Here is a 26646-nt window from a genome sequence, read left to right on the forward strand (position 1 = left end):
TCACTCATTGCTAAGCAAAGAGTAGATGTTCAATAAATAAATAAATGAGTGAATAAATGGATAAATGAATGAATGAACAAGAGTTTGTATGGAGTAGAAGAAAGACATAAGAAACTAGAGGAATGTTTGTAACTTGGAATTCATTGTTTTGCTGTGCATTTATAGATACACATTTCCCAGCCAACCACCTGCACCAACACATAGTGACCAAATGTGGAAGTGTAGTTATTTGGAAGACTAGGCACTACATACTAATATAAGGTTATATATTTACTATGCTTTTAAACACAACTCAGATATTTTACATTGGCACCTCCATAAATGACTATCTTAGCTTCCTTCTTATGCTTTTAGTTCTATTTTGATGACTGGGCACAATAAAAATTTGCTGAGTGGGTACAAACTGCTGAGCTACTGCAAGCCACTCAGTCTAAATTCTTTGATTAATTTTTAATGAAAGAAGCATATTTTATCTTTGCAGCCCAAGCAGTTTAAGGCTCAGTGTCTATCATACAGCATCCTTACCCACTTCTATTGAAGACCTGTCATGTTAGTCTGTCTAGACCACCACTTAATTTAACTGGGCCTCTTTTTCCTTATCTTTGATACAGAGATACTAATACAAACCTTTCTCAGAGCGACAATAAGGAACAGTTTTAAAAGAATAGATGTTAAATTATTATCTGTATATCACCAGTCACATAATCAAATAATTTCTGTCTTTTCCTTAGGGTTAAGAGAAATGAATGGGGTATCCAAAATTAGCAGCTTTCTTGAGTAATTGAAGTTCTCACTCTATTTCATCATCTGGGGATACTGTTTACCCATTTTCAAGTTGCATACTGACGTGTGAATTCTTTTTTTTTTTTTTTTTGGTTTCTTTTCTTAAATTTTTTTTATTTTTTTATTTTTTTTTAGTTTCTGCTTTATAACAAATTTAATCAGTGATACATATACATATGTTCCCATATCCCCTCCCTTTTGCGTCTCCCTCCCACCCTCCCTATCCCACACCTCCAGGCGGTCACAAAGCACCGAGCTGATCTCCCTGTGCTATGCGGCTGCTTCCCACTAGCTATCTACCTTACGTTTGGTAGTGTATATATGTCCATGCCTCTCTCTCACTTTGTCACAGCTTACCCTTCCCCCTCCCCATATCCTCAAGTCCATTCTCTAGTAGGTCTGTGTCTTTATTCCTGTCTTACCCCTATGTTCTTCATGACATTTTTTTTTCTTAAATTCCATGTATATGTGTCAGCATACAGTATTTGTCTTTCTCTTTCTGACTTACTTCACTCTGTATGACAGACTCTAGGTCCCTCCACCTCATTACAAATAGCTCAATTTCATTTCCTTTTATGGCTGAGTAATATTCCATTGTATATATGTGCCACATCTTCTTTATCCATTCATCCAATGATGGACACTTAGGTTGTTTCCATCTCCGGGCTATTGTAAATAGGGCTGCTATGAACATTTTGGTACATGACTCTTTTTGAATTATGGTTTTCTGTGGGTATATGCCCAGTAGTGGGATTGCAGGGTCATATGATAGTTCTATTTGTAGTTTTTTAAGGAACCTCCATACCGTTCTCCATAGCGGCTGTACCAATTCACTTTCCCACCAGCAGTGCAAGAGTGTTCCCTTTTTTCCACACCCTCTCCAGCATTTATTGTTTCTAGATGTTTTGATGATGGACATTCTGACTGGTATGAGGTGTACCTCACTGTAGTTTTGATTTGCATTTCTCTAATGAGTAAAGATGTTGAGCATCCTTTCATGTGTTTGTTGGCAGTCTGTATATCTTCTGTGGAGAAATGTCTATTTAGGTCTTCTGCCCATTTTTGGATTGGGTTTTTGTTTTTTTGTTATTGAGCTGCATGAGCTGCTTATAAATTTTGGAGATTACTCCTTTGTCAGTCGCTTCATTTGCAAATATTATCTCCCATTCTGAGGGTTGTCTTTTGGTCTTGTTTATGGTTTCCTTTGCTGTGCAAAAGCTTTGAAGTTTCATTAGGTCCCATGTGTTTATTTTTGTCTTTATTTCCATTTCTCTAGGAGGTGGGTCCAAAAGGATCTTGCTGTGATTTATGTCATAGAGTGTTCTGCCTATGTTTTCCTCTAAGAGTTTGATAGTGTTTGGCCTTACATTTAGGTGTTTAATCCATTTTGAGCTTATTTTTGTGTATGGTGTTAGGGAGTGATCTAATCTCATACTTTTACATGTCCCTGTCCAATTTTCCCAGCACCACTTATTGAAGAGGCTGTCCTTTCTCCACTGTACATTCCTGCCTCCTTTATCAAAGATAAGGTGACCATATGTGCATGGGTTTATCTCTGGGCTTTCTATCCTGTTCCATTGATCTATCTTTCTGTTTTTGTGCCAGTACCATACTGTCTTGATTACTGTAGTTTGTAGTATAGTCTGCAGTCAGGGAGCCTGATTCCTCCAGCTCCATTTTTCGTTCTCAAGATTGCTTTGGCTATTCGGGGTCTTTAGTGTTTCCATACAAATTGTGAAATTTTTTGTTCTAGTTCTGTGAAAAATGCGAGTGGTAGTTTGATAGGGATTGCATTGAACCTGTAGATTGCTTTGGGTAGTAGAGTCATTTTCACAATGTTGATTCTTCCAATCCAAGAACATGGTACATCTCTCCATCTATTTGTATCATCTTTAATTTCTTTCATCAGTGTCTTATAATTTTCTGCATACAGGTCTTTTGTCTCCTTAGGTAGATTTATTCCTAGATATTTTATTCTTTTTGTTGCAATGGTAAATGGGAGTGTTTCCTTGATTTCACTTTCAGATTTTTCATCATTAGTATATAGGAATGCCAGAAATTTCTGTGCATTAATTTTGTATCCTGCTACTTTACCAAATTCATTGATTAGCTCTAGTAGTTTTCTGGTAGCATCTTTAGGATTCTCTATGTATAGTATCATGTCATCTGCAAACAGTGACAGCTTTACTTCTTCTTTTCCGATTTGGATTCCTTTTATTTCCATTTCTTCTCTGATTGCTGTGGCTAAAACTTCCAAAACTATGTTGAATAAGAGTGGTGAGAGTGGGCAACCTTGTCTTGTTCCTGATCTTAGTGGAAATGGTTTCAGTTTTTCACCATTGAGGACGATGCTGGCTGTGGGTTTGTCACATATGGCCTTTATTATGTTGAGGAAAGTTCCCTCCATGCCTACTTTCTGCAGGGTTTTTATCATAAATGGGTGGTGAATTTTGTCGAAAGCTTTCTCTGCATCTATTGAGATACACATATGGTTTTTCTCCTTCAATTTGTTAATATGGTGTATCACGTTGATTGATTTGCGTATATTGAAGAATCCTTGCATTCCTGGAATAAACTTGATCATGGTGTATGATCCTTTTAATGTGCTGTTGGATTCTGTTTGCTAGTATTTTGTTGAGGATTTTTGCATCTATGTTCATCCGTGATATTGGCCTGTAGTTTTCTTTCTTTGTGACATCCTTGTCTGGTTTGGGTATCAAGGTGATGGTGGCCTCATAGAATGAGTTTGGGAGTATTCCTCCCTCTGCTATATTTTGGAAGAGTTTGAGAAGGATAGGTGTTAGCTCTTCTCTAAATGCTTGATAGAATTCACCTGTGAATGTATCTGGTCCTTGGCTTTTGTTTGTTGGAAGATTTTTTATCACAGTTTCAATTTCAGCGCTTGTGATTGGTCTGTTCATATTTTCTATTTCTTCCTGATTCAGTCTTGGCAGGTTGTGCATTTCTAAGAATTTGTCCATTTCTTCCAGGTTGTCCATTTTATTGGCATAGAGTTGCTTGTAATAATCTCTCATGATCTTTTGTATTTCTGCAGTGTCAGTTGTTACTTCTCCGTTTTCATTTCTAATTCTATTGATTTGAGTCTTCTCCCTTTTTTTCTTGATGAGTCTGGCTAATGGTTTATCAATTTTGTTTATCTTCTCAAAGAACCAGCTTTTAGTTTTATTGATCTTTGCTATCGTTTCCTTCATTTCTTTTTCATTTATTTCTGATCTGATTTTTATGATTTCTTTCCTTCTGCTAACTTTGGGATTTTTTTTGGACTTCTTTCTCTAATTGCTTTAGGTGGAAGGTTAGGTTGTTTATTCGAGATGTTTCGTGTTTCTTAAGGTAGGATTGTATTGCTATAAATTCCCCCTCAGAACTGCTTTTGCTGCATCCCATAGGTTTTGGGTCGTCGTGTCTCCATTGTCATTTGTTTCTAGGTATTTTTTAATTTCCTCTTTGATTTCTTCAGTGATCACTTCGTTATTGAGTAGTGCATTGTTTAACCTCCATGTGTTTGTATTTTTCACAGATCTTTTCCTGTAATTGATATCTAGTCTCATAGCATTGTGGTCAGGAAAGATACTTGATACAATTTCAATTTTCTTAAATTTACCAAGGCTTGATTTGTGACCCAAGATATGATCTATCCTGGAGAATGTTCCATGAGCACTTGAGAAAAATGTGTATTCTGTTGTTTTTGGATGGAATGTCCTATAAATATCAACTAAGTCCATCTTGTTTAATGTATCATTTAAAGCTTGTGTTTCCTTATTTATTTTCATTTTGGATGATCTGTCCATTGGTGAAAGTGGGGTGTTAAAGTCCCCTACTATGATTGTGTTACTGTCGATTTCCCCTTTTATGGCTGTTAGTATTTGCCTTATGTATTGAGGTGCTCCTATGTTGGGTGTATAAATATTTACAATTGTTATATCTTCTTCTTGGATCGATCCCTTTATCATTATGTAGTGTCCTTCTTTGTCTCTTCTAATAGTCTTTATTTTAAAGTCTATTTTGTCTGATATAAGAATTGCTACTCCAGCTTTCTTTTGATTTCCATTTGCATGGAATATCTTTTTCCATCCCCTTATTTTCAATCTGTATGTGTCTCTAGGTCTGAAGTGGGTCTCTTGTAGACAGCATATATATGGGTCTTGTTTTTGTATCCATTCAGCCACTCTGTGTCTTTTGGTGGGAGCATTTAGTCCATTTACATTTAAGGTAATTATTGATATGTATGTTCCTATTCCCATTTCCTTAATTGCTTTGGGTTCGTTATTGTAGGTCTTTTCCTTCTGTTGTGTTTCTTGCCTAGAGAAGTTCCTTTAGCATTTGTTGTAAAGCTGGTTTGGTGGTGCTGAACTCTCTCAGCTTTTGCTTGTCTGTAAAGGTTTTAATTTCTCCATCAAATCTGAATGAGATCCTTGCTGGGTAGAGTAATCTTGGTTGCAGGTTTCTCTCCTTCATCACTTTAATTATGTCCTGCCACTCCCTTCTGGCTTGTAGAGTTTCTGCTGAGAGATCAGCTGTTATCCTGATGGGGATTCCCTTGTGTGTTATTTGTTGTTTTTGCCTTGCTGCTTTTAATATGATTTCTTTGTGTTTAATTTTTGACAGTTTGATTAATATGTGTCTTGGCGTATTTCTCCTTGGATTTATTCTGCATGGGACTCTCTGTGCCTTCTGGACTGGATTAACTATTTCCTTTCCCATATTAGGGAAGTTTTCAACTATAATCTCTTCAAATATTTTCTCACTCCCTTTTTCTCTTCTTCTTCTGGAACCCCTATAATTCGAATGTTGGTGCATTTAATATTGTCTCAGAGGTCTCTGAGACTGTCTGTTCTTTTCATTCTTTTTTCTTTATTTTGCTCTGCATCAGTTATTTCCACTATTTTATCTTCCACGTCACTTATCCGTTCTTCTGCCTCAGTTATTCTGCTATTGATCCCATCTAGAGTATTTTTCATTTCATTTATTGTGTTTTTAATCGATGCTCGATTCATCTTTAGTTCTTCTAGGTCCTTGTTAACTGTTTCTTGCATTTTGTCTATTCTATTTCCAAGATTTTGGATCTTGGAAATAGAATCTTGGATCATCTTTACTATCATTATTCTGAATTATTTTTCAGGTAGACTGCCTATTACCTCTTCATTTGTTAGGTCTGGTGGGATTTTATCTTGCTCCTTCTCCTGCTGTGTGTTTTTCTGTCTTCTCATTTTGCTTATGTTACTGTGTTTGGGGTCTTCTTTTTGCAGGCTGCAGGTTCATAGTTCCCGTTGTTTTTGCTGTGTGTCCCCAGTGGCTAAGGTTGGTTTAGTGGGTTGCGTAGGCTTCCTGGTGGAGGGGACTAGTGCCTGTGTTCTGGTGGATGAGGCTGGATCTTGTCTTTCTGGTGGGCAGGTCCACGTCTGGTGGTGTGTTTTGGGGTGTCTGCAGACTTTTTATGATTTTAGCAGCCTCTCTGCTAATGGGTGGCATTGTGTTCCTGTCTTGCTATTTGTTTGTCATAGGGTGTCCAGCACTGTGGCTTGCTGGTCGTTGAGTGAAGCTGGGTGCTCGTGTTGAGATGGAGATCTCTGGAAGATTTTCGCCGTTTGATATTATGTGGAGCTGGGAGGTCTCTTGTGGACCAGTGTCCTGAAGTTGGCTCTCCCACCTCAGAGGCCCAGCACTGACTCCTGGCTCCTCAATTTGGGATGATTTGTTGTCTATTCATGTATTCCACAGATGCAGGGTACATCAAGTTGATTGTGGAGCTTTAATCCGCTGCTTCTGAGGCTGCTGGGAGAGATTTCCCTTTCTCTTCTTTGTTCTCACAGCTCCCGGGTCTCAGCTTTGGATTTGGCCCCGCCTCTGCGTGTAGGTTGCCGGAGGGCATCTGTTCTTCACTCAGACAGGGCAGGGTTAAAGGAGTCACCGCTTCGGGGACTCTGTCTCACTCAGGCCTGGGGGGAGGGAGGGTCACGGAGTGCGGGGCGAGCCTGAAGCGGCAGAGGCTGGCGTGACGTTGCACCAGCCCAAGGCGAACCGTGCGTTCTCCCAGGGAATCCGTCCCTGGATCCCGGGACCCCAGCAGTGACGGGCTGCACAGGCTCCCGGAAGGGCGGCGTGGACAGTGACCTGAGCTCGCACACAGGCCTCTTGGCAGTGGCAGCAGGAGCCCCAGCATCCCACGCCCGTCTCTGGGCTTCGCGCTTTCAGCCACGGCTCGCGCCCATCTGTGGAGCTCCTTTAAGCAGCGCTCTTAATCCCCTCTCCTCGCGCACCGGGAAACCAAGAGGGAAGAAAAAGTCTCTTGCCTCTTCGGCAGCTCCAGAGTTTTCCCAGACTCCCTCCCGGCTAGCTGTGGCGCATTAGCCCCCTTTAGGCTGAGTTCTCGCCGCCAGCCCCAGTCCTCTCCCTGCGCTCTGACCGAAGCCCGAGCCTCACCTTCCAGCGCCGCCTGCCCCTGCGGGCAAGCAGACAAGCCTCTCGGGCTGGTGAGTGCCGGTCGGCACCGATCCTCTGTGCGGGAATCTCTCCGCTTTGCCCTACCCAGGTATGTGGGGAGTTTCTTGCCTTTTGGGAGGTCTGAGGTCTTCTGCCAGCGTTCAGTAGGTGTTCTGTAGGAGTTGTTCCACGTGTAGCTGTATTTCTGGTGTATCTGTGGGGAGGAAGGTAATCTCCACGTCTTACTCTTCCGCCATCTTCCCCGGAAGTCTCTGAAATCTTTAACATAGCGAAATTCCTGGCCAGTGGGTAAGGTTTCATAGTTTACAAACAGAAGACAGAATATTAAATAAGCCTGTAGACGTTAGGCATATTTGAGAATTAGTTACTTTTTCAAGGAGTAAAAAAGAATGCACCTTACTCAAAGCCTGGACGATTCTTGCTTTTGTCTTTAGATGAATTGAAATTCATCTAAGGACAAAAGCAAGTTCAGGCATCAAGCCAATTGTCTTCCTACTCCTCTCCTCCCAGCCAAAAACAAAAACAAAAAAAACATAGCAGTTAGTAGAAATTTTGCTGCCTATATACGACTCACATAAGGAAACAGATGTTCCAGTACAAAGTCAGTAGGATGCATTTGATACCAGATTCATTCTCTTTTCTTTCATTGCACTTGGATTTATTCATAAACACACCCACACTTTTCAAGAAATGGTCCTTTAGGTTCTAAGTAAGGCCTTGTTAATAAGTAACCTAATAAGATGTTTTAAGCTAAATACAGAAAGTTTCGTGTACTGTTCCTGAGCATCTTAAGAAGTAAAATGCTTAGAGGTTTGCTCTGTTTTATAAACTTGATATATGTGCTTTTTTGAACTAGGTAAAAATGGGGCACATTTTTTTTCAAAAAAAAGACTTTTTTCTGCTTAACTTTTTTAATATCTCCTGATTTAATCTATATATGACTGTCAGCTAAACAAATACAATCCTGATTTATAGTACAAGTTCAGTATTTTTAAATGAATAAGAGATTGAATAAATGGAAGAATGAATGACTATTCTAGCCTGCGATTGGGAATCTCTTCTTCATCCAAATGCTGTCCTGTACAATCTGGCTTAAAAAATGGGAACTCTTCACTCTTCAGGCCAGCCATGAGAAGTGGTTATGGGAATTCTTTCACCTGTGCAAGAAATTCTGCTAGTGCTTTTAGGGGAAGACTTCTAAGATGTCTCGAAGTGGCCTTTCAATGGGATATGTATAAATATAAATTCATGAAATTGTATTTCATTGTGGTTTTTGTCTATGTGTTTGTGTGTGTAGGTATATAATATATATTCATGCATATATGAGCATATTTATGTCTTTATGTGATGTATAAGTGAAATTTATGTACACATATATGAATTCATATATAGTTATGTGTATTTGGTGGTAGCATCCTAAAACCCTCATCTGCATAGTCTTATCTGCCCCTACTTTGCCATTAAAATCTTTGGCCTTATCCTAGGTTGAGAGAGCAATAGACCCTTACACAGACATACTACCCACCCAACATTAAGTGCTGTGAAATGGCCGTATTTGGGTAATAAGGTTTTGTCTCTAAAATGCTGTGCTATGCTTTGCTACCAGAGATTTGTGCCCTGACCTTCTAAAGAAGCTTCTGTTTTCAAACCAGCTTTCATTTTTTCTGAGGTTGTCACTTTTGCCATCTGGTGGATGTATCTTCTGGGAGAGAAGGAGCTGCATGCACAAAAACTTTCAAGGAAGCATTATTGCATAATTTGCTTGAGGTCCGAGCCAATATTCTGGAAGCTGGTTCATCATTTATTGTGATGTGGCAGATATTAGAGGACTTTATAAACACATTGTGCTTTTGAAGTGTATTCCCAAAAGATTGAAAGTGGCAGAATGTGGCAATTCATGTTTATGCCTCAAGGAGAATTATTAACCTGCCTAAAATACAATGATAGACCAACGCTTTTTTGTCAGCTCTACTTACCCTTGGACTTCAGTGTCTGAAAGATATTTTAGGGAATCACAGAAGTAAACAGAAAATATATTTTTGTTGCCTGAATCATAAAAATAAAATTTATTTCCATTGCAAAATAGAAGTAAATACTCCATATTTCTGCTTCTGCTTCTAAAAGGCTAAGTATAGAACCAAAGAGATTTTTTATATTCTAGTTAAGTATCTTCTAAAAGAAATATATACCTCTCTGTTGCACTCCAATTTAGTTTATTTACTTTACCTTCAGATGTAGAAATAGTCTAGAGTTGATGCTGAGAATTAAATGCTTTATATTGTATTCTTAAATCCTTTGTCAAATATGTGTTCTTTAAAGAAAAATGATATAGGCAGAATTTCACTCCAATAGATGAGAGAAGACTCTAAGAGGAATATAAAGTAGATTTCAAGCCTCATTTTCTTTTAAAGTCTGATTGGATTCTGCCTGTGATTAGGGAATTAAGGGGAAAACATAGAGGTGAATTAGTTCCTTCAGGCTTCTATTGGACAAACTATTATTCTATTGTACCTCTTGATACAGCAGGGGACTGAACGAGTTTCTTTTTTTTTTTTTCTTCTTCAAAAGATAAACTGCTTAGTTTTTGGTAATTGGTAGAAGCAAAAATAAATAGAAAGAAACAGATATTTAAATATACTATTTTAAGGAATAACTAAGATAAAGCCCATAAAGTGCTTAACATAGTAATAATCAATCAAAATAAAGCTCTCATTCATTCATTTATTCAACAAATACTTATCACAGATTTATGATGTACCCAAAAGTAAAATTAACATGGTTTCTTCCCTATGAATACAACTTTTATAATGTAATCTGATAACTGTTGGCAGCAGAAGCAAGATCAGTGTACACTGGGAGCACAAAAGAAAGCCTATTTAAGCCCAACTAGTGAGTCACATAAGATTCCCAGCACAGATGATGCTTGAGCTGAGTTTAGATAAATGGGAGGGGGGGAGTTGGCATGGAAATGGAAATGTCCTGATTGTATTCAAGAGACTATAAGTAGGAGTGGAGAGGAGGAATGGAGGGAGATGGGATGGGACAGAATATGAAGGGCTTTTGTGGACTGAGCAAAAGTTAAATAGTATCCAAAAGCTAAGAAGAGACATTGTGTTTAGCACATTGTGAGACAGGATCATGAAAGAAGAGTTAACTAAACATGGTCTTGATTCTCAAAAAGCTCTGATAGATCCCGTATATATGTGTTAGCCTATGGTATTTGTTTTTCTCTTTCTGACTTACTTCGCTCTGTATGACAGTCCCCAGGTCCATCCACCTCACTACAAATAACTCAATTTCGTTTCTTTTTATGGCTGAGTAATATTCCATTGTATATATGTGCCACATCTTCTTTACCCATCATCTGTAAATGTACTCTTAGGTTGATTCCATGTCCTGGTTATTGTAAGTAGTGCTGCAATGAACATTGTGGTACATGACACTTTTTGAATTATGGCTTTCTGTGGGTATAGGCCCAGTAGTGGGATTGCTGGGTCATATGGTAGTTCTATGTTTAGTTTTTTAAGGAACCTCCATACTGTTCTCCATAGTGGCTGTATCAATTTACATTCCCACCAACAGTGCAAGAGGGTTCCCTTTCTCCACACCCTCTCCAGCATTTAAAGTTTGTAGATTTTTTGATGATGGCCATTATGACTAGTGTGAGGTGATACCTCATTGCAGTTTTGATTTGCATTTCTCTAATGATTAGTGATGTTGAGCATCCTTTCATGTGTTTGTTGGCAATCTGTATATCTTCTTTGGAGAAATGTCTATGCAGGTCTTCTGCCCATTTTTGGATCTCTCCATGTTAAGTGCTTTGTAAGAATTAACTCATAGACTATTTATGACTGCATTTCTTAAACATTTTGGCCTCAGGACCCCTTTTCACTCAAAATTATTGAGAACTCCTATATTGTTTTTATGTGTTTTATCTGTCAATATATATTGTATTAAAGATTAAAATCAAGCACTTAAAAGTATTTATTCATTAATTTATAAGTAATAATAATTTCATTACATGCTAACATAAGTAACTTTTTATTAAACATAACAATATTTTTCAAAGCAAAAAAAGATTAGCAAGAAGACTGGCATTATTTTATATTTTTCAAATCTCTTAACTCTGGCTTAATATAAGAAATCTGAATTCTCCTATCTTCATCTATATTTAATCTGTTGTGCAAGTTGTTTTAGTCAAAGTAAATGAGGAAAATGTGGTTACTTCACAGATATGAATGCAGAAAGGTGAAATGTTTCTATAATCTTTTCAGGTAATTGTGGGTATTCTTCTTTAATACTCCATCAAAACTTGACAAATCATAGTTTTTTAAAGATTAGTTTCAAGGTAGAATCTGAAACCATATCAATGAACTTTTTGTACTATGTTATAAAAAAACTAATCTATCTATCTTAAGCTTTAAATGGACCTTTTACTCGTGTGTGGGCTTGTAAAATCATGTATTAGTTAAATGGAAAATAATGATTCACTGAATTATAGAGATCATCCAAATGTTGACTTATTTCATTATACAATACCAAAAAATCCTATTTGTCAGTATTATGACCCATCCCATCAGAAAAGTCTTTTATGTCTTGGGAAGCTGTCATGCTCATGGTGGTGGATACTTGAAAACTCAGTCTTTACAATTGACAAATGCTATCAGCTGTTTCCTTGAAAAAACAAACTCACTTCATCAATTTTCCAGAAAGTTTTTGCCAAATACCCAAGACTGAATCATCAAAGTTTGTATTTCAGTCATTTTTTCTCAAGTAAAAATGACAATCAATGAAAATGTGGTTAGTTTAGCTTGCAACTCAAATGATTGCACTTTTTTTTCCTTGGGAAAACCATATGTAATATACAAAAGTACTTTAGGCATACCTCTCATTTCATCAAACAGAATATTATAATGTTATGGACTCAAAAGTAATGATTTTATAAAATTAATAATCTTCACTGCTTCATCAAAGATAATTCTTAAGTAAAACTGACATTTCTTTGTTTTTGTTGTGAATGTATGTTTAGTAAAGAATCCAATGATTACTAGTCCACTTTGGTACCACTGCCTTGTTTTATTCTAAGGCACCAACAATTTTACCCACCATTACTTTTGCACCATCAGTGCAAAGGTAAACATGGTGAGAAAGACAAATAATATCTTGTTATTATGAAAACACTTTTGATCTTGAAGACATTTTGAGTACTGCTAGTTTATAACCAACACAAAAGCTGTTATTATTCCTTTTTTTCAGATGAGGAAGCTATGCTTCAGAGAACTTAAAAGAACTGTTGAGGATCACAAGCCAAGAAGTGGTAGAGCTAGGATCCAAACACAACAGGAATGACTCTGGAGCTTGGTTTCTTAATCCGTTCCAAGAGAGTGGTGCCTAATAGGTTATAGCAAGTGCCCATCTCCATCCCTCTTGGCCTAGTCAAGATTGATAGAGATAGGGGTATGGGTTGAAGGCTTGTTAAATCAGAGCCACAGTTAGTTATTCCCAAGTTACCACTTCAAAGGAAAGTTACTTTTAAGGGACATAAGTTTTAGTTGTAGGTTGTAACAAATAAGCACCTAGAGTACTGCCAAGAAGTAGTAAAAAGAAAGAATAAGTGTACACTGCCAGAAAAAGAAAAAAAAAAAAAACTCTAGGAATCAGCCTTTTAAAAAAATCCTCATGGTTCAGTAAAGAGAGAAAAGATTGTTTTGTTCAAAGGTTGGTGGTTTTCAAAGATTTGGAATAGAATACAGAAGAAGATCTAAATTGTTGATATGAGAGAAATTGGGAAAAATTATACTTTTGAAATACAGTGAATCAAAAGAAATGGTGTATAAAGTGATCATTCCCAGACACTGGGATTTTGCAGTATCCTGGGCAATAGGAAATGAGGAAATTAGCTAGGATAGAGGAAGTGGGAATAGAAATAAGAGGATGAAAACAAGAGGTACTCAATAGATAGAATGAACAAAACTTAGCAAATGATGGAGGAGAAAGCCTAGGGAGAGGAAGAGCCAAAGATAAATACGTACTGTCGTGCCACCCCCCACCATGTTCCCATGTATATGGCACATCTCCCCAACTAGATTTAAGCTCCTTCAGAAATAGAACAACGTCTTTTATTTTCTTTTGTTCACAGAATTTAATACAATGTTGAGCACATAGTAGGTACTCAAATAAATAAATATAGAATTAATTAGGTGATTTAACCTTTAGCCCTCTTATATTAAAATCAAGTAACCCCCCTTTAACCCCTTCATCTGACCCTTCCTTATTAGCTCATTCATACAAATTATTTAGAGTATTCTTCAGGGTTTTAAAAATTTTTTTATTGAAATACAGTTGATTTACAATGTTGTGTTAGTTTCAGGTGTACAGCAAAGTGATTCAGTTTTATATATATACATATTTATTCTTTTTTTACATTCTCTTCCATTATAGGTTATTACAAGATATTTAGTATAGTTCCCTGTGCTATACAGTAGGTCCTTGTTGGTTATTTATTTTATATATAGTATCTTCAGTTTATTTTAACTCAGCAAACATTTACTGAACGTTTGCTCTTACCAGGAATTGGATTGCAAATATAGTGTATCCCCTGTCCTCCAGATGCTAAGAATCTTGAGGAAGAGGGACACATATACAAATAACTTTGTGGTCTTAATCACATTATGAATGAAATTGTGTGGAATCACAGAAGAAAGGGCAATCATGTATGCCTGAGCAGTTGGAGAAAACATCGCAGATAGCATTTGAGGTAAATTTTGGTGTCTGAACAGGAATTCAACAAGAGAAGAAGTATTTCAGGCAGAAGAAGCCCTTCAATTTAGTTCATGCAAGAAGGCATTCAGTTCTTTTCATGCATAGGTACTACATGATTCGGGCACAGAAAATGTATAACTCAGTTTTGATGCTTTGGATTGATGCTCACAATAGAATAGGGAAGATAAGCAAGTAAACAATACAATCAATGTGCTGCATATAATAGTAAAGTTGTGAACCAAGCACAAAATAATATATATAGAGAGAAGAAAATGAAGGAGAAAGTGAGGATCTACTCTGGGTCAGGTATTTTTTCTTTACATGCTACCAAGGGGCATATAAAGCTACACAGAAGAAAATACAACTTAGTCAAATAGTGAGCAAGTTACAAAATGCTGATGCTTAGATCATATCTCTGGCTTGGGGACATATTTTCTTTGGTCTTCACAATGTTGCACTGTGTGGCAGTCATGGAATGTGCCTCTCAAACTGCCAGTTACAGGGAGCATAGTTGACTAAGAACCTATATATATTTCAATTTAATAATTTTCCAGCATTTAAAAATTGGTATTTTACTTAAGAAAATTTGATTCCTAACTTCCCTCAGCAGGGAAAAACAATCTCCCAACATTAGGCCCTCATTCTAGAGTGCCCACCATCCATAAGAGCTGAATAGTACCTCTTCCCTTTAGATGAGATATATGCTCGATCCCCCCTCTTCCCTATTGTATTCCCAACACGAAGACCAGTTGCCATTTAACCACACTCTTGCTGTGTTGTTTTACCTCTCCTGGGTCCACTTTGCCATCCTGTATGTCTTGTCTGCCTTCTTTGTCATTTGAGTTTGATATCCATTATTTTGATCACATTCTGCCATGAGAAGGATAGAGTGAAGTGACACAGGCCCGGAAGCCACAGGATCAATGAGGAGAACTAATGAAGTTCTAAGCCGGGCAGTGATAATTGAAATTGAGAGGAGCTGGATGGATTTGAAGGATCTTTCAAAGAGAGAATTGACAAGTCATGATGTTTAATAAAATGCGGGGACTGGTAGGCAGGTAGGAGTCAAGGATGGCTATCAGATTCCTTGATGTGGTAACTGAGTATTTCATACGCTTCCCCATTTCTTTCTTATTTTCTATATATAAACTGTCCTAAACAGATATATACTTTAATCCTTCATATGCCAGGAAGTTTTCAGAAAACGCAAGAAAAGATGTCATTGGAAATAGAAGGCTTAATGGGCATGAAAGAGAGGGACTCCATTGTTAACAGCTTACATTGAAAAAATGATCAAGACGTTAAGAGACTATGGAGGTAGCTGTTGAGAAGTATATATTAGCTTCTAGTGGCATTCAGTTGAATACTATTTCAGGGGTACAAGATAGATGTTACTTAAACATTTTGCAGTTGGAATGTCATTGACAATGTCCTAAATCAGATCTTAAGAACTCACAGCTCAAACACTATATTGGATCCCAAATTACTCTCCTTACTTTCTGACTCAATCCATCAAGCCTATTCTTAATTCATCCTATACAAAGTCTTTGAATGAATTGTAGTAAAATGCCACATTTATCATGTCATGCCTTCTGAAGAAAACCTAGTTTCTCCAGGAACCTATACTCCTAGGTCTGGTATTCAGAAAACTTTCACGTACACCTTCAAGGAGATGTTATGGGGGCTTTGGCACATCTTGTTCCTCTGCTTGGAACCCTTTCAACTGCCACACTGCCTCACATCCTAGTCCTCTTCTCATCTTTACCCTGGGTCTTTCCTCACTCTCACCAAACAATTTTGGCCCCTTTTTTTTTTTCTTTTGTCTATTTTGTCTCTTTCTTTCTTCCAAGGAAACTTCAGTGTCGGCTACAACTCTGACCTGCCCATCACTTTAATACATTCACATGATTTGACATTTATGCACTCCCATGACTATCAATGAGTTTTGCTCCATCTCTGAAATCTTGAACCCTAAAATCCCATCGTGTCCACAGCTTGCCACCCTCTCTCCTGTTCCCAGTTCCCCGTAAATCCATCATTTGACCTTGTTATGACCTCAGTCTATCTATCCAGTCTCTGAGCATCCTCCTTGCTTCTCTTCCTTTCCTATCCTTTGTGATTTATATACTCATTCCTTTGAGAGTCAACCACATTTGCTTTTCAAACCTCAGCCCTAAGGCAATCAAACCTTCCCTTTTTGCTGTTCAAGATTACTAAACTCTGTGGGAGAAAATCTCATAATCACGTTGACAATGTCCCACCTCAGTGCTGCTCACCAGACCCCACCGATCCCAACATCTCTCTTGCCTCACAGCTGCAATTCCAACCCTTTACTGCTTTACTTAAGTCTCCACATTCATTCTAGACTTTTCCCTCTAATGTCCTGACATCTAAATATATAGAGCAAAGACATGTCATCAGTCAAGAACGCCTTTGGTTTCCTCCTCCTCTATCTTAAAAGGACCCTATAACTTCTTCCCCCTTAAAATAACACTATAATTTTTATCTAAAGGGTGAGACAAAATGGACTTGGTAAAGAAGAAAAGGTATCCCTCTCCCAAGCCAAGGCTGAGTTATGCTATCTTAAAGCAAAGTTTCCTTTGTTCTTTTGCTAGACAAGTTCTACAAATATAATGTGTGTGTGTTTATAATTTATAAGGAAAAATTAATGATGGACTTGCTCAAAATGACAAAAGAAAAAAAGGTCTATAATTCTGATATCTATGAGCAATATTAACATGTCCGTGAACATACTTCCAAATTTTTTCTATGCATATATATTACAAAGTGAGATCAAAGTTTAAGTCCTATATTATTTTCTATTTTCTTTATCTAAAGATGTACTGTAAAGATCTTTTCATCTCATGATACCATTGTATTCATTGGTATGGCTATAGCACGTGTATTTAACCAGTACCTATGGTAGGACTCAGAGAATCTGGACTCTAGACCCTCTTCTCACTCCTCCTTTGTCAGGATTTGTTTCCCATGTGCTCTCCTTCTCGCCTGTACCTTCAGTCTCCCTTTCCATGGGCTTCTCCCCCCTATACCACAGACATGCTGAGTCCCCTCCCTGCCATCCTCTAAAATCTTTCTACTACCCTGCCTCCTTCTCATCAGATACTACCATATATCCCCCCTAAGAACAGAACTCTTTCACAGAAACAGGAATCTGCCTTCACTATGTCACCTATTTCCTTCTCATAAATTTTTTGGTCTACTGTAATCTGGCATTCTCTGTCCACCTGTTTGTTGAAACTTCTTCCTCTCCGCCATCCCCTTAAAACGCTTTCCCCTAAACAGTTACCAATCCCCAAATGCAGATCTCCTGATGGCTCCTCTACTCAGCAGCTTCCAGAAAAACACAGTTTAATAAAGCAAACTTTGGGACATCCTAAATGCAACTCATAGAAGTTGTAACTGAGTGAAAACAGGCATCTCTTATTCCTGGGCTAAGACCTTTAGCCAAAGATACATGGATTGTTAGCATGTTAAGAAGAAAAAAAAAAGGAGAATTTGAGGGGGAAAATCTTTTGTTGTTAATCATAAGCAACAGTAGTTAGGAATGTCTGTGTTACATTCATATGTTTATACCCTAATAAGGGACCTGGGGCCATTCATCTTTTAATATTGCAGTATGTTGTAGAAAGTGGATGAGAGAAAGACTTTGAATGATTTTTAACAGGTAATAACTATGAAAAAGATATGTTTTTATTCTCTGTGCCATTCTAGATTTACTGCCTAAAATAAAATTACTTTCAGGAAAATTTAGAAGATTATTTGCCAGCTAATAGACCTTTCTATCAAGTGATGTTTTTATCCTGGCATATAGCCTACAGAATTCTTTAATATGTTATTATCTGTTTTAACTTTTTAAAAAATATCTTTATTCTACCTACTTATATTGGTCACCATTCTATTGTTTTTGTTGATCAGTTGTCAAGTTGTGCACTAGTAATTTTCAATCTCAGTGCATGTCAGAAATTTACAGATGGGATGCTAAGGTATAATTATATACTTGAAAATAACATATATATTACTTTGTAGTATAAATTATAGTAAATAAAAATAAATGTCTTGCTGGAGCAGATATGCAGACAATAGGCTTGTTTGACATTCTTGGCAGGGAGTAAAAGGAACATATAGATCCTGCTGAAATGAGGGGAATGCACTGAAATCTTGGGGTTGGTAACAAGATATACAAAAATTCAATGTATCAAAACAGGCCATAGGTGTTGAAAGTTTAAAAAATAGTGTTTTATTTACCTAACAATTCTCAATACTACCTACCTAACCATCCTTTCTCCCATATTTAGAATGTGTAACTAAATTATCTTTACCAAGCGAAATAACATATAGTAAAATTGTAGGTTAAAATTCATCAACAAATACTTGTTGGATGAATAAATGAAGGTATGAATGAAAGAATACATTGTCTTACTTCTATTTGCCTTTATTGTCCTCATGTTTGTAAGGATCCTTTTAGCAGTGCTGTGTCAAACCAAAGGAAGTGAACTAACATTGACTGATTGTCACCCATGTGCCAAGATCTATGCTCTGCTAGTACATATGTCATTTACTTTAATCTTTCTAACAATTCTGTGAAGTAGTTACTATTACGTACATTTTACAGACAAGGAAACTAGACTCAAAGTTAAGAAAGGTACCTAGGGCTTCCCTGGTGGTGCAGTGGTTGAGAGTCCGCCTGCCGATGCAGGGGACACCGGTTCATTCCCCAGTCTGGGAAGATCCCACATGCCACGGAGCGGCTGGGCCCGTGAGCCATGGCCGCTGAGCCTGCGCGTCTGGAGCCTGCACGTCCGGAGCCTGTGCTGCTCCGCAACGGGAGAGGCCACAACAGTGAGACGCCTGCGTACCGCAAAAAAAAAAAAAAAAAAGAAAAAGAAAAAGAAAAAGAAAGGTACCTAATGTCAAACATCCAGCAAGGGCAAAGCTGGTACTCAAACCCAGGTCTGAATGGTCCAAATACATTCTTTTCCATTACAAATTTTTTGAATATTTTTTATGATACTGATAGGAGTGGTTTAGACTCTTTTCAAAAACAAAATTTAATGGTTTATTATTGCTATTGTTTTTATTATTTCCTTACCATCAAATTTTTTGTTTAACCCAGAAGAGGCAGTGTGATGTAACAGGGAAAAAATTAGTATTTGGAGCCTAAAAAAATCCTGTTTGAATCTGAATTCCTCTATTTATTTACTTTCTGTCTTTATGTAAGTTACTTCACTCTTCTCAGCCTCAGGTTTTTCTTTTGTTTTTATTTGTTTTTGTGTTTTGTTTTTTAATATATAAAAAGGGGAAAATACTGTCTACCAGATAGAGGATTGTAAGAAGCCTAGCTCAGTGTTTAGCATAAAAAGAAAAATGCAATAAACGTTAGTTCCCTTGAGGACATTTTTAGTATTTTACTAAGAAGAACTTTATAACTAAAAAAAGTCTCCCTTTTAGGTAGTTTGAATTATTACTTAATATTATAATAATAGTAATTATTATAGTTTTACTATTACTAATTAGTAAGTAATAATGTTCTTACTAAAAACAAGTCATTTTTAATATTTTAGTGATCACACTTTAATTAAAATTTCATACACTTTTTATTCCTCTCACATTTGTATAATGAACATTTTCTATTGTCATTAAATAGCACTACTGTTTTAATGGCTCCAAAATATTCCCACATTCAAATAGACATACCACAGTATTTTTAACCATTTCTCCATTGTTTGGATGTTTCCGCTTATGAGTTGTTTTCTGTTTTGTTTTGTTTTTAGAAGGAGAAGCATGATACTGCCACAAAGCTTTGAACATAAATCATTGTACACATCTCTGGTTATTTCTTTAGGATAAATTCCTAGAATTGAATTACCAAATTAAATAGTATTTTAAAGTAGGAATTTCTGACAGTCAAAGAAATTCTTTGTCAGTAGGACATTCTATAAATATATATGATTATGATATCACTTTATTTTCCTCTTCTTTTTTACAACCCTATTTTGGGGGTAATTTTCTGTTAGAGAATAATTTTTTAATGAAAGAGGAGTTTCTGAGGATATTGTATTTATATTTGCAACCATCAATTAAATGGTAAATTGTCTTTTCTTTTTGCTAATTATTTTTTTTCTTTCTGAGAGAAGATAGAGTGTAGTACATGAAAGAGAAAGTACAACTTGGCTAGACAATAGGCTTGTGCTCCTGGGGGAGAGTCAGCCAATGTGGAGGACTGGGAACCAGGAGAAAGAATGGTCCCTGCCAGCCACATTCTCAGGCATGGAATCTGCCCAACTGCAAGGAAACAGCATTCCACCTGGAACTCTATACAGAGGCTGCCCTCACCAGCATGGCACCTTGCAGTTTCCATTGACTGTGTCAGGTACCAACACTCAATTAATTAGTCACAATTTTCAGGATCTAAGGGTGTTAGCCAGGGGTCTGCCTGTTCACATGGAAAGATGGGTGCTCAGAGAGAGAGGTTCTGGGGTCTGCCCTTGTGGCTGGTTGGCTCTGGGATAGTTGTCAGGAGACTGGAGAGATTCAGCCATGGAGAACAGCAGGCAGTAATTTCACTGCTGCTTTTTATCTCTCCCTCTCCACTGAATGCTTCTGCTGGTAGCAAAAGCCTGAAAGGGTCGGCTGGGAGAGAATAATAAGGGAAGAAGGGAAAGCACTTTAAATAATTTCCTTAGCCGAATTCAGATGAGCCTCTTCTAAGGAACCTTGGTGACTGGGTAGGCCCAACTTGCAGATTGGTTTTAACTGAAATACAAAAGCTTTTGGGAATCTTTGGGACTGGAAACACAGGTCCAGTTATACTCTGTCTCTATCTCTCTATCTACCTCCTTTTTTTTTTTTTGGCCGTGCTGCCTGGCTTGCAGGATCTTAGTTCCACAACCAGGATTTGAACCTTGGCCCCTGGCAGTGAAAGCGCCAAGTCCTAACCACTGGACTGCCAGAGAATTCTACCTACCTCTTTTCATTGTGGATTCTCTGATTCACTCATTCCTTTTTCACTCATTCCTTTCCTCAGAGTGGATTTGAGGGCAGGGGCATGTATGTTAGTAAATGCCAGAGCCACCATGTTCTCCATATGAGAGTCAATTCTAAAAACGATGGTTACATACTGCTAGGTTGTCATCAAAGCTGTTGCTTCAAAGGTCTGTGAATTCATACAATAAGTTTTAAAAAATACAGCAGTGACCTACATCCCCCTCTAAAGTTTCCTATAGCATTCCCTTTTTTCCTGCTGGCAAAACCGTTTTCCTGCAAATCTAGCCAGAGATCCAGAAGAATCCTTTGAAGTCATCCAGTTTAACCTCTCAGTAGGTGTTTGGATCCCTCATGTTCAGTGTCTAGCCAGCTGCCCATTGAGTGAAGGATCCTCCCTCCCTTGCAAAGCAGCCTATTCCCAATTTGAACAGCTCTTATCTCATCATTCATCCTTCAGCTAAGCCACAATTTGAATTTCTGGGTTTTCCATTTTTATTCTTGAAGCCACACAGAACAAAATGGCTTCTACTTCTGTATTATATTCCTTAACACATTGTGGACTTTTGTTGTGTCCTCTCTGAGTGTTCTCTTTATAACTTGAATATTATCAGTAAATTGGTCTGTTCATTCATTCATCAAATATTTAATGAACAATACTATGTGCCACACAAGGAACCAAGAAACAAAGATGAATATTGTATAGTTCCTGCCTACTATAAGGCCAGTTTGAAGGAAAGACTCATAAATATATAATGTCAAAATAACACAGTATATGACATAGCTAAGCAGAGAAATTTACAAAAACTCAGAAGAGGAGTGACTTACGCAATGAAGAGGAGTTGTGGTGGTCATTTAATATTTCCTGGAGCAGATGCCATCGAAACCATCAAAGGGGAGGTGGGAGATTTCTTGTAGAGAATGCAGCATGAGTAAAGGCCAAGAGATGAGCTATCATGTGTACTGTGCAGGAAAGAGACAGCAGTTCAGTTCAGTGTTCCTGGGGGCTAAAGTATGAAGCTAGAAATAAAGGAGACAGGGTTAAGAGCTAGATCATGAATATTTTTCTCAAATGACAAAGTATTCAGTGCCCTCTCCAAAAATTTTGTTATTATCAGGGGAAACCATTGAAATATCTCCCAATCTCTGCTTGCCTCCTTCCCTACCCCTATTAATGAAGAAATTGTTATCCCTGAGGTGTCAGCTCTGGTAAGACCAATATACTCTAGTTGATGTTTTTGGAGCTAACCCAAATTACATTGAAAATATTCACCTTCCCATCATTTCCTTCTAAAACCCAAGATCTTATTCTATAAGTTTCTACTGTCTCATAAGTCACCTAAATACTGTCTTGGTGGCTATAGACCTGACACTGTGGTTGAGGTTATACAGTGAAAATGTACTGATCACCAAACACCAAACTATCACTGTCTTTTCTGCTCTGCCTTGAATTCCATGAAGGCAGAAATCACCTGGTCTTAATCCCTAAAGCCTTAGCTTCAAGGCAGTCGTGTAGAAGACATTCATATAACACCAATGCAGTCATCTGGTGTCAATAGGTAATTAAAACCAAAAATGGATTCACATACATTCTGCTCTGAAGAACCTAATGATCAAGGCTCATCTCATCCAATTTTCCTCCTTGCTTTCTTCATTCTAGCCTCATTGTCTGTTTCTTGGACCTGGCATACCGTTCTTACTTCAGGGATTTTACATATGTTCTTCCCTCTGCCTGGAACATTCTATCCTCCTCTCTAACTCCCACCCTGACCCACTTAGAAGTAACTAAGTGCTCTTCACCTTCAGGAAAAGTCCCTATGTGTGGCTTTCCTGTTAGCCACTCTTACACTCTGCACTTGCCTTTTGTATGACTCATAAACTGAAAGATTCACTGCTGTAGCTCCAGGGCTTAGTCCAGTGTCAGGCACAAAGCTGGTGTTTAATAAATATTAAATAAATTCATTATTTGACTACTGCTAAGTAATATCTCTGTTCAGAGAACACTGGAATTTTTCAAAGAAAACAGAATTAGAGAGAAGTCAGAAGTACAAAGATGAGATTTTAGTGGCTGTGGTTGAATTATTAACTTCAATCTTTCAATGTATAATTGTGAAAACAACCCTCTGAAATTCAGTTTTATTAATTCAGTCAATAAAAATTGCTAAGCATTACCTTGACATTTGCAGTGGTAGTATAACTCAAGTTATACTTGATCTTATCTTAACATTGAACTTTTCTGACTGAGTGCCCTAATTAATTTTTCTGGATTAACTACTAAATTCTTATTCCTCATCTCTTTTTACCCAAGAGCAAAATTTAATCAAGTGATCATAAATTTAGTAAGCTATATTTGTTGTAAGAGTATATAGAGAAATTAAATATCCAGTGACAAGGGACTGGTTAAATAAATGACCTGAGTGAAATATTATTTAGTCATTTAAATGGATAATTATAAAGACTATCTAGCTGTGTGGAAATGGCTTAAAATATAATGTGAATTAGAAAAAATATAGAATATAGTATGGAAACATAATGTAGCCATGGAGATGGAGATTTAAAAAGCATATAAAAATAAAAAATAAGTAAGACGGTTTCTGAATTTGGGAGAGATGTTTAATTATGTATTACATACAAATTTTAGAGGGCTATATGTACATTGGATGTCAATTACTATAGTCTACAGGAGTAAGTATGAAAGCTATATTAGAGTATAAACTATTCAAATTTACATGCTGCAACAATAATGCATTCCTTTTCTGTATCTACAGCAAATTAAAACCTCTTGATTACTGAAAAGTGTCTCACATTTGCTATGACTCTAGAAGAGGTCCCTGCCCTCTGAAGTCAAAGTTCCTTATTAATAGGAAAACACATTTCTTTGCTGGATAAATAGTATTAGAGCAACAATACCAGAAATAGCAGAATGAAAACACCTAAATTTCACTACTCTATCAAATCAAATGTTTTTCACGTGACTCATTTCCTTCCATTCTTTTTCCTATGTGTGTATAATTTTTACAATGGACACTAATGATTTTTTACATTTTCTCATATTACACAGTTTGTAAGCTTTTATTTCCTACTTCATAATGATCATTTTAATTGCTAATAAAGGAAGCATTTCTTAGAAGCAAAAATATAAGGCCCTTGAATTCTTGTAATGCAGGGACAAACCTGAGTGTTGTTCCTGACCTTCCTTTGTCTGCTGACAGTGCACTTTATAGCTTTGCATACAAGGCTGTTATCACCTGATTTCCATTTGAGTAGTAAGATGATAACGCAGAGTACAAAGAGAACTAGGTTTAGGTGACAGCCACATCATTTAATGTCTGCTTATTGTTTCTACAGGGGAATTCTGGCCTGGGATTCAGTATTGCTGGAGGGACAGATAATCCCCACATTGGAGATGACCCTGGCATATTTATTACGAAGATTATACCTGGAGGTGCTGCAGCAGAGGATGGCAGACTCAGGTAAAGATCTGAAATGTTAGAATTATTTGGAAAGTAAATCTGCCACATCAATGAGACGTACTTGTACCTTTGGAGAGTAATAATTCTCCAAAAGTTCTGTACTTGAAAGAGAAGATGTCAAAGCAAGCTTTCTGTAATGACGTTCCAGATTTCTTATTACTTATTGAATTTCAGCTAGTATTTAATTTGTGTTTGTTGATGGCTACCACATTCAACATTGAGCCAGGCAGTATGAGGAAGGAATACAGATGTATCTTTTGTTCCATGAGGCCTTCAGTCTGATTGGAAAGAAGAATACTATGAGCTGATGAGCAAATAATAAAATGTGTAGAGAACAATATATTGTTACTATTGTAGTGTTAGCAAAGAAATTCCATGTTATGCACCTTGTGTGTGTTCATGGATTTGGCAACCATTTATAAGGGCTTTCTGTAGGAGTTTGGATGGAAAGTGTCCGAAAAGCTATTCTGTAAGAAGATTCCAGTCTGAGTCTTAAAAAAATAATTTATTAGCCCCACAAACCTGAATGAGAACACAGAGGGAGAAGAAGCAAGTGGTCCCAGGAAAGAAGGAAATCGCGTATCTTGGATGAAAAACACCAGGTGAGGTTCTGTAGCTGGAGTGGAGCCAGATTTGCTCAGGATAGAATAGTGGTGGCTTGAGCCAGGGACCCTCTCTTTAAAGAACTAAAGATTATTTGGCAAAATAAAAGAGTCACCCACATGGGGCTCTTGGTAAATAATATAAAATTCTATCAGAGATCAAAACATTAGCTAGGGACTTCCCTGGTGGCACAGTGATTAAGAATCCGCCTGCCAACGCAGGGGACGCAAGTTTGAGCCCTCGACCGGAAAGATCCCACATGCCGCAGAGCAACTAAGCCCGTGTGCCACAACTACTGAGCCTGTGCTCTAGAGCCCGCGAGCCACAACTACTGAGCCCACGTGCCACAACTACTGAAGCCCGCGCACCTAGAGTCCGTGTTCCAAACAAGAGAAGCCACCGCAATGAGAAATCCGTGCACCGCAATGAAGAGTAGCCCCCGCTCGCCGCAACTAGAGAAAGCCCGCACGCAGCAACAAAGACTCAACACAGCTAAAAATAAACAAATAAATAAATAAATAAAACACTAGCTAAAGGAATTGTAGATTGAACAATTAGGAGAGATTTCCTTGGGGAGAAAAGCATGTCCCAATGTTATTTTAGCACCTCTACTAGATTGTAAATCTCCTCGGGCCAAGCAGTTATATTATAGATGTGAATCCATAAATTCTTGCTGAATGAATGAGAGAGTTTTTGAATGAATGAATGAGTGAGTGAATAAAATGAGAAGAAAAAGGAGGGTGAATTAATGAGTGGGGAGAGAGGGTAGCACAGGCCAAGGTCTGTAGGTAAGAATAGTTTTAGCTTGCATGGAGCCACACTGAAAACTGTGACCTAAGTGGCAGAAATGTAAGCTTTGTAGCCCTTCCTTAGTCTGCTTTTTTAAGTGTAAAGAAGCTAGCTTACTGGTTTTTTATAAAGCAGCCACGGACACTTTTTCCCTATCCAACTGTTCTGATGCAGTGATTACTTTTGACAGCTGCATCTTTGCAGCTTGTGGAGGAAAATCACGCTTTTTTTTCAGGTACATCGGCCTCCCCTATCAACAAGAAAAGAAACGAGTGACGCTCCTACAGGAAACATGTACTTTTTGAATAGAATTTTCAGGCTGAATTGACTAAATTAATTTCTGGGTGAGGGAATGTCCATGCTGCAGAGTGAGAGATTAGAACTAGATGCTGTGTAATTCTAGGACTCATGGTGGGGATAGTGATTGCTAATACTGGACCCTGGAGAAGCTCCATTTTAAAAGTTTAAAAATAAAGTTGTTAAAGGAAACTTCAGAAAAGTGGGCCACAATCATTTCATACCACTCTTTACCTAGAAGTAGGGGAACTTTCGCTTCAGCCAAACTTTGGCCCTAAGCTTCAGATAAAATAAACTTCATGTTATGTGCTTATTCTACAATTAAGAATGAAAAATGGCATCTCTTAGAGTACCACCACTCTTTGCTCATGCCTACGGAGATAAAAGGGAGTTCTGCGGTGTTGGGATTGTCATTCAATAGTTGTAAAGAGAATAATCATAATGACAGCTAACATTTATTGAGCTTTCATCATGT

The 26646-nt window shown here is 37.6% G+C and overlaps 1 protein-coding gene across 7 annotated transcripts in view; it reads left to right on the forward strand.

Moving 5' to 3' along the window:
* DLG2 (discs large MAGUK scaffold protein 2) overlaps positions 1-26646 on the forward strand; it is a 1227261-nt gene that overhangs the window by 584116 nt on the left and 616499 nt on the right. For all 7 annotated transcript variants that reach the window (XR_014294598.1, XM_082627349.1, XM_082627348.1 and 4 more), the window contains one exon: positions 24358-24482. Coding sequence is in view for 6 of the 7 variants with exons in the window: in XM_082627349.1 (XP_082483475.1) it covers positions 24358-24482 (125 nt within the window). In the remaining variant the exon portion in view is untranslated. The remainder of the gene's footprint in view (positions 1-24357; positions 24483-26646) is intronic.

This window comes from Mesoplodon mirus (genome assembly GCF_964341445.2).
Source record: "Mesoplodon mirus genome assembly, chromosome: 7".
Taxonomy (NCBI): Eukaryota; Metazoa; Chordata; class Mammalia; order Artiodactyla; family Ziphiidae; genus Mesoplodon; species Mesoplodon mirus.